Here is an 8379-nt window from a genome sequence, read left to right on the forward strand (position 1 = left end):
GGGAGCCGACAGGGGACAGACTTAGCCAGTATGTATTGTTGAAAACTGCAACTTCAAATCACAAGTAAATAAGTGACGTTTTGTTTTGGTTTCTCACCGCAGATACTATTCAATCACAATCATCTTTCTCTTAATGATAATTTCCACTGTCATACTTTACAATGACTGTTTAATTATTGTGTACCACTGTGTACCAAGTCTGTATTATCACAACTTTACAATTATGATGCCAGTGTTTGGGTAATTTCAACAATTATATGTCGAAAAACAGTAATGAAAATAAGTAAGTATTATTATTATTATTATTATTATTATTAAAATGTATTCCTAATCATTAGTATTATCATCATTATTATTATAAGTGGGCCTTTTTAATTTAAACTAATTCAAATTAATTTATGTTTTGTTCTTATATTCGTATCCATGTGTTTGCTTTTGTAACTAAAGTTTTTTTCGATTGCTTAAGCACGATTTTCAAAACAGGGCCCGGTGTTTCAAAACACTACACACAATCAGCACAACCACACACCCAATCAGCAGAACATCTCAGATCCTTTGGAAAATGAAACACTCTTACACTAATTTAGCAAAACAATATTTTGTTACCATATGAAACACACACTCTTCATATGACTTAATTCTGTTTGAGCCAGTTACACACTGCTGTTGCTAACCTAAAACACTTTTAGCAATTCCAGTGATATTGGAGACTCTCATCCATCTCTGCGAGGGGTGTTTGGCCCCAGGTTGTCTTCCTGGTGTAGTTTCTGGGCATGATGGCTTTTCTACAATGTTTAAGGCATTAAAAATAAAACATATGTAACGTAATATAACACTAAAATATGGTTAAGACTAAACTTAACTTGTGCTACATGTCTCACTTTACCCCACAGCCAACATTGTAGAAAGAATATCTCTTAGCAATTCACGCTAACATGTATGATATATGTTTTTCTACCTGAATCAATTTGTTTTGACACAACAGTTGATGCAAGATAATTTACTTTTACATGCAAAAAGAACATTTTTGTGAAAAAACATTCTAACCACAGCATCAGCACCAACTTCTCCTTCATGGCAAGGGTGGAATGGGAGGGGCTTGAAAACATAATGATCACATGACCACAAATGTGTTCCGTTGACCAGGTACAGGGGGTGTCTCACATTACCCCCCTCTCCCCTTCCCTTGAATGCACTGATTGCAAATCGCTTTGGATAAAAGCGTCAGCTAAATTAATGTAATGGACTATGGCCCACTGTATTGTACCACTCAGTTTTGACACTACACAGCAAATATGCCAGTGTTATTTTTTTAGTGTTGGTGTAAATTAACAGGGGTTACTATTAATTTTACTCAGAATTGATCAAAATTAACTCTAACACCCGTTGCTGATAGTGTAAGAGTTGATATCTGTCGTTCTGAGAATCACTATGAATTTACACTCTGGCTCGTTCAATTGGCCACACCCACCATTTGAGTGGCTCACCCTTGGCAGTGACTGGCACACGTTGGCACACACAGAGTCAGCACTCAGACTGCAGTCATAATTGTCGTCCAAATCTCTTCTTTCTACGGTAAGTTATGTTTCGGTCGATAAAATTGTCTCTTTCGGATTGATATTAGCGGGGTTTTTTTTGTGGTTGACTTTGGCTGCTAGCTACCTAGCGAAGTTGGCTAGCTAGCTAACGTTAGCTTAGCTCGCTAGCCCTGGTCAACACTGCGCTGGACCAGGGTTTAGCAAACATTACTTCCTCAAATTATTAAAAGTGTATATAAAGGAAAGGGTGTTTGAGTAATAGGAATGTATTGAAAAGGTTGTACACGATACAAGTATGACAACATTACACATGTGCAAGCAGGGGCGGCACTGCCACTGTGTGCAAGGTACACCAAGAAGTAATTGTACAGTGTTCAAATTACCCCCCACCCCGCGCGGAAACACTGGGTGTAAATGTACGAAATTAGGAATAATAATAAATTATGCCATTCTTGTCTTTGAAGCAACATGCTGGTTCCTGTAGAGTGTAACGGTGTCAGCAAATGGGTCAGGGTACCACAGGTGGAGGACGAGTACAATTACTCCCAGTTTTTGCAAGCAGGTAACTAGGCTAATTTGACTGTCATGTTTATTTGTGCATTTAGGCTTTTCCAATGTTTTTCATAGAGACTGCAGATGAAAATTAGCTTTCCTACTCACTCCGGTGCATTATTAGTTCATCAGCTCTGTTCATTAATGCATGTTTGTCCCTCCCAAATCTTGCATATCTAAAGTATCTTATGTTTTAGTGCTGGCAAAATTCAATTTGCAAGGTTCTGCTTCCTTGAGCCTGAAGGATTCCTCTAACGTGGAAGTGGATTCTGACATATTTGATGAACTCTTGAAGTCATCTGGGGTGTCTTTCAGGGCCGAAGAATGTGATGGTAAGGGTTTGCAGGCTCATATTTTTAATTTTTAAGAATTTGAGTCTGTTTTCTACAAAAGGTAAATTGAGCTGTAACTTGTTTCCTCTCGTGGTCAATTGCGTCATTTAGAATGCAAGGCTGTGTGTTTTCTTAGGTAGCAATGCTGAGGTGGAGTTCTCAGAGGGCTCATCTTTATCAGACTGGTCACCATCACCATCACGTGCATCCCAAGGGTCATCATCATCAGGTTCTGACTCAACGCTGATACTGGAATCTACCAAAGCTCGGAAAAGACAGCTGGTTGAAGGACCCCTGGATAGCAACGTTGCAAGAAATGTAAGTTAACCACCTGATATTGACCCTGATGTCAATTAGACCGATATCAAACCGTACATTCAAATTTCACAATAAGTATATTAGTACTGCAGCTTCAGTAGGTGTCGGACTGAAGACCCAGAGCTCGGTTATATTAGCTAATTAATTTATCATGCACCCCCTAACCAACTGTTACATCAGCCCGGGGCACAGGCTGAAATACCTACTGTACCTGCAGTGTGAATGTTATGCATTTGTCGTTTCAGAATGTTAGAGTCGCTCTGTATTCAAAGCCTGGTGGAAAAGAAATATTCAAAGAGTATGAGAAAACAAGCACCATCAGTGATGTTACAAGAAGAAAGATGGTAAACATTCTTGTGGCAGATATGGTGGAGAGCCATGGGTAAGTGAATGCACTTGCAATAACAGGTTGTGTTTTGTTTTTTTTTACCTCCAAAAGTCGCTGCCGATTATGTCTTCACCCACACCCATGTGCACATCAAGGTTATTATAGTTTTGAATTTTTCATTAGTTGTTGTTTTTATTTAGCTATTCAATTTGCTTTTTTGTTTCAGTTCAGTTTTAGTTTGCTCAACAAGTGATGAAGCAGTTTAGTTTATATTGTTTTTATTTTGAGGAAATTGACTAGTTTTTATTTGGACTCAGTCTTAGTTTTTCAGGTTTTAGGAGAAAGCTTCTGTGAGACCTCTAAAGATTAACTTTTTCCCTTTTAGTTGCATCCCATAATGTTCCCATCAGTCCTCATCACGTTTCCATTCACTCTTATCTAGCTGTGGGTCGTACTCTAAGTTGTACCATATTGAGTTGAAGCCTTTTCTTCCGGTAACTTTAGCATCTCTAACTACAACTAAGCTGATGTTATCTGACATTCACTTAAGTTTTAGTTTTTGTATTATTGTAGTTTTTATTTAGTTCTCATTTTTGGATTTTTTTTTAATATTATTTATTTAAATGTTCTGGTTACTAAATCATTTTTTCACTGCTAGTTTTAGTTTTAGTTAACTATGATAACCCAAGTGCATATAAATGAAATTTGCAGTTTTTGGAGGAATGATCTATCTCTTTTCAGGAGGGTCCCTCCGGTGAATGTGCGGATCCTCTATGCACTTGGGATTACAACACTGTTCCCTAAATTGAAGGACCCGGATTCCCAGAATGGCTATGTGAGTATAAACAGTCATGCATCCCCATACATTATGTGTTGTTAACTGTTTTTGTCTGTATATAACATCTATTGCAAGCCTGCCAGTCCTGGTTGAGGGATCCCTCCTCTGTTGCTCACCCTAAGGTTTCTCCAATTTTTCCCTGTTAAATGGTTTTCCTGGAGTTTTTCCTCAGTTGATGTGAGTCGATGTGTTTTTTTGTTTATCAACAGGAACATTTCTATGATCACCAGAGTGGTTCCGGCTACCTAGCGTGGAGGCTGAAAACTGTTCAGCGGAACTCTGCTCAAGACAGCAAAAAATCCAGGACCAATTTCCAAGAGGGCCCCAAGACTCCACGCAGTATCCATTCAGATGAGAAGCAGTTGACTGGTGATGAATGCAGGGAAGCCATATCGGTGATGAAACACTCAAGTAATACGACCCTTGTCAAAAATAAGATGAAGGCAACATTCCAGCACAGGCAAAAGGTGGTTCAAGACCCGGATACTGCCTCTACTGTCCTGGATCTCTTTCCCAGATTCTTGGATACACCTGGCTTGGTAAACATGAAATTAATTACTGACGACTTTGCGATTGCCTTATTTTGCTTGACTGTTTATTAATTGACACCCATAGCGCCATAACAATGGTGTTCTCATTCACACACACACAAACGTTTTCTGTTTAAGATCGACCAAGACTTCACAATGATCTTTGGTGAGGAGGTGTCTGGTAAATTCCTCTCCAAGTGGCCAACATTTTTCAAACCAAGAGTCAGCGCAGATTGGTGCAAGAATCTAACCACGAGTCCGCATGTGGATGAGCTACTTCTGGCTGCACAACAAGAGTCTGATGATAGTGGTAAGTGTTAATTGAATAGTGGACACAGATTGCACATGCCTTTAGTGTACACAACAAAAGAGGACATTGTTGTGTTCTTTCATGTTTTAGCCCCTTTACTACAAATCACATACTGCACCTTACTGCTAACCATATTCAATCCATGGTGTAATTTAAGAAAACTTTACTATAACTGATGCTGTTATGCTTATAAGGAAATAAAAGACATTTTATAGTGTCAATTCTAATTCTGCAGTGTGGCATTCTGAAGAGTGGGACTCTGAGATGGCTGCCATCCTTCTGCTGCTTCACCTCTTGCCTCCAACAGTTAAAGGCAAGAAGGCCGGCAAGATAAGCGCATCGGAGGCTGCTAGACACCTGATCAAGTTCATGAAGGTATTTTCTTAGGACTGCACATTACTGATGCAAGGTTTTCATATAAGCTGATATAAGGTTTTCAGGTGCCAATATGGCAGGGTAATTGGGGGGGTGCAGTTAAATTGTTTTAAAAAAGTCATCCATCTATTCATCACACAAAAATAAATGAATGTTGTGTACATTGATAGATCCATCCCTGATCCCTGAATTCAGTCGCACATGAATTAAAATGACTTGAGTAAAAACATTCTCTCTCTCTCTCTCTCTCTCTCTCTCTCTCTCTATCTCTCTCTCTCTCTCTCTCTCTCTCTCTCTCAGGTGGGGTCAAGCATGGAGACCTTCCTTAAAGAAACTGGCCCCAAACAACCCTTTCTTCTCGGTGTCGAAGAAAGAAGCAACAGCATCCAGGATTTTTATGTCATCCTGGACCAGAAGGCCATTCCCTGCAGGATGCAGACTCCAGTTGCTGCCTTTGATGAGCTCTTCAAGGCACATTATGCTTTTGCCGTGTCGTATGATGATGCGCTGTCCAGCTTCTTCATCTTCATCCAAACCACCGTGTATGGCATCGACGTTGGCAAAGTGAAAGAGAGTCCTCGGGTAAAAGAAATCAGAGCAAGGGTTCTTCACTCTGAAGTTTGAAGACTGATACATTTTGAGCAGAAATGTACACATGTTACATTTGCAAGGTACACCACACCAGTTGTTCAATGTTATTTAGACATTTGAAGTTTGTCCACCACTTCCTGGGTCAAAAACTATGGCACAGAGTATCAAGTTGGGATGTATGTGGTTACTGGAGTGGAAAATGAGATGCCTTTGTTCAACAGGATTGACAGTATAATTGTTAAAGACAACAATGCCTTTACAAATCTTTTGATTTGTAAAGTCTCGAATATTTTTTTTGATGATCATTTAAATGCATTTGGTATTGAGGAGAAAAATTAGGTTTTCACAGTGATCTGTGTAAATGACCTGGTATATTACAGACCTTGTGATAGGCAATTTTCATATGACACAGATGACCAAGTGTACCTTGTTCCATACTGTAATTATATGTGAATCCATGCTAATTGTTAATCTGGTGTGGTGTCCATTTAATAAAACTATTTTTCTAAAGAAGTGTTGGCCTTGTGTATTTTTTGTGATGGGTTTGGTGGGTGGTTGTGGTGGTAAAGGGTGGGTGGGTTTATTGGTAGTCAAATTTTACACCCATTGGTCTGAATGCATTGGTAGTCAGTGTAGCATTTTCAACTCCAGTCAGTGTAACATTTTATTATAATGACACTAGTGTAGAGTATTATTGACACTACACATATTAGCTAGTGTTAATTTTGAACTCCCTACAGTGTTGAAATAACTATAGCGGAGTGTAAAAACATTAACAATAGTGTTAGTGTTAAATTAAATTAACACTGAAAAGAGTGGACGCATATACACACTTTCTTGGTGTTAAATTTAACACTCGGAGTTGATTTAACACTGGCTTTTTTGCTATAGGTGGCGCCACGCCCCCCGTCCTAAGCTACGCGATGGAGGCGCACTGTCAACAGTCCGCTCCAGGGCAGGGGGGCGTGGCGGCGTGAGTGGCCCAGACCTTCAAATTTTTTTCTGTATGTGGCCCTCAGGATAAAAAGTTTGGACAACCCTGCCCTACGCCATCCCAACGCACTCACAGGCGGTCAGTCTCCCAGTAGCCTTGCGCAGCAGTCCCAGCTGCAGTCAGAGCAGAGAGGAGACCCAAGCTCCGCGTCCTCCAGACTGCAAATGAATTGCGCGTGCGCAAAGCCGCCGCTGATCTGGCTTACAGAGCGGGATGTAAAAAAAATGCTCTTTTGGCTCATTTTGCCGGTCCCAAGCCCGGATAAAGGACGAGGGTTGGACGTAGAGCTAGAAGTTCCACCCCACTTAACAGTGGATCGATTAAATTTGATATTCTAACATTTAACAATACAGGACTAAATGGATTTATGAGAAGTGATGGTCTATTTCAATGGCAAGATAAAAAAACTGAAACAATAATCAACAGAAGAATACGGATATAACACAATCATATTTATCAGTTAGGCGTTTAACAAATAGTTTATAACGCTTTAGATGCAACAGGGACGTCCGAGTGCAAATTAACAAGTTTGATAAAGTTAATAAATGTTAAATATTTCAAAAGCCATTTTCACAGAATCTGTTTAGTTTGATCTGAACATAAGACTGGGAATCCTCTTTACACAGAGTGAAGAAAAACGCAACCCTCTCTCCACAGCGGCAGCACAACCCGGCAATGATCCACGTGGATTTAAATAAACTGAGCCTGTGGATAAGACATAAAACGAACCGATGATGAGACACCATCATGTGTTCCACCTCCTCCTGTCTCCTTCCTCCAATGCTTTCCTAAATAACAATCTCTCTGTTCTGTAGAGCAGTGATTTTCAACCTTGGCACATTTTTTTAATTTAGAAAATCCCGGGGCACACCACAAACCAAAATGACACAAAATGACACTCTATGGCCTAACACAGTACATATAATACATATAGTTAGTAATATAGTTTCTAAATGTATTTATACTCACTCGGTGGGAAACCTGGGCCTGTTTAGATGAACACAAAACTTATATCCTGGCAGGAACGGAAGAAAGACACACACAAAGCTCTTCCTCAACAGCTCTCAGTGTCTCTGTTTTTAGTTTTTATCGCAGTCAAGCTTGAAAAGCTCAGCTCACACATATGTTGTGGAAAACAGGAGCAATGTCCAAATAGCTTTGTTGGCCAGATTGGGGAACTCCTTGGCAGCAGATAACCAAAAACTGTCCAAAGGAGGATCAGCAAAGTTTAGCTTTAAACCACGATCTTGTTTCAGTTCAATGAGTTCCTCTTGCTCCTGTAAAGTCATGTCCTTTCCAGCAACTGATGCTGAGCTGTATGGGTCCCTACCCCAGTCAAGACATTCTGTGAAGGCTCAAGAGAAATAAAATGACAACTTCTCCTCAAGAGTTTTCAAATGTGTGCCTATCACCTCGCACATTGCAGCAGTGTTGACATCTTGCCTTTTCTCAGTCAGTGGGAACATCTTAAGGTTGCCACGCTGCACATGTTGTCGCCAGAGCTGCACCTTTAAACGGAATCCATTTATTTGCCTGTAAGCAGGTTTTCATTTCGGCCTTGCATCCGTGTGTTCAGTTCACTCAGATGATGAAATATATCAGCCAGGTATGCCAGCTTTGCACACCACTCATTAGTAGCAAGCAGCTTTGAGTAATCGGACCAATTGTCAGAA

The 8379-nt window shown here is 40.1% G+C and overlaps 1 protein-coding gene across 1 annotated transcript; it reads left to right on the top strand.

Annotated features, from left to right (window-relative positions):
• Positions 1 to 2006: 2006 nt before the first annotated feature.
• LOC128449884 (uncharacterized) lies at positions 2007 to 5745 on the top strand. The gene is made up of 9 exons (XM_053433227.1): positions 2007 to 2100; positions 2288 to 2422; positions 2559 to 2740; positions 2986 to 3122; positions 3810 to 3903; positions 4116 to 4445; positions 4575 to 4746; positions 4982 to 5121; positions 5422 to 5745. Exons 1-9 carry the CDS (start codon positions 2007 to 2009, stop codon positions 5743 to 5745), a joined length of 1608 nt encoding a protein of 535 aa, XP_053289202.1.
• Positions 5746 to 8379: the final 2634 nt, after the last annotated feature.

The sequence above is a fragment of the Pleuronectes platessa genome, chromosome 10 (genome assembly GCF_947347685.1).
Source record: "Pleuronectes platessa chromosome 10, fPlePla1.1, whole genome shotgun sequence".
Taxonomy (NCBI): domain Eukaryota; kingdom Metazoa; phylum Chordata; class Actinopteri; order Pleuronectiformes; family Pleuronectidae; genus Pleuronectes; species Pleuronectes platessa.

Bases quoted from the DNA above. Each gene is read 5' to 3' on its own strand.
- LOC128449884 (XM_053433227.1), top strand. From the start codon at position 2,007: ATGCTGGTTCCTGTAGAGTGTAACGGTGTCAGCAAATGGGTCAGGGTA. The intron at 2,423-2,558 runs GTAAGGGTTTGC...GTGTTTTCTTAG, and splicing joins CAGGGCCGAAGAATGTGATG to GTAGCAATGCTGAGGTGGAG. The intron at 5,122-5,421 runs GTATTTTCTTAG...TCTCTCTCTCAG, and splicing joins ACCTGATCAAGTTCATGAAG to GTGGGGTCAAGCATGGAGAC.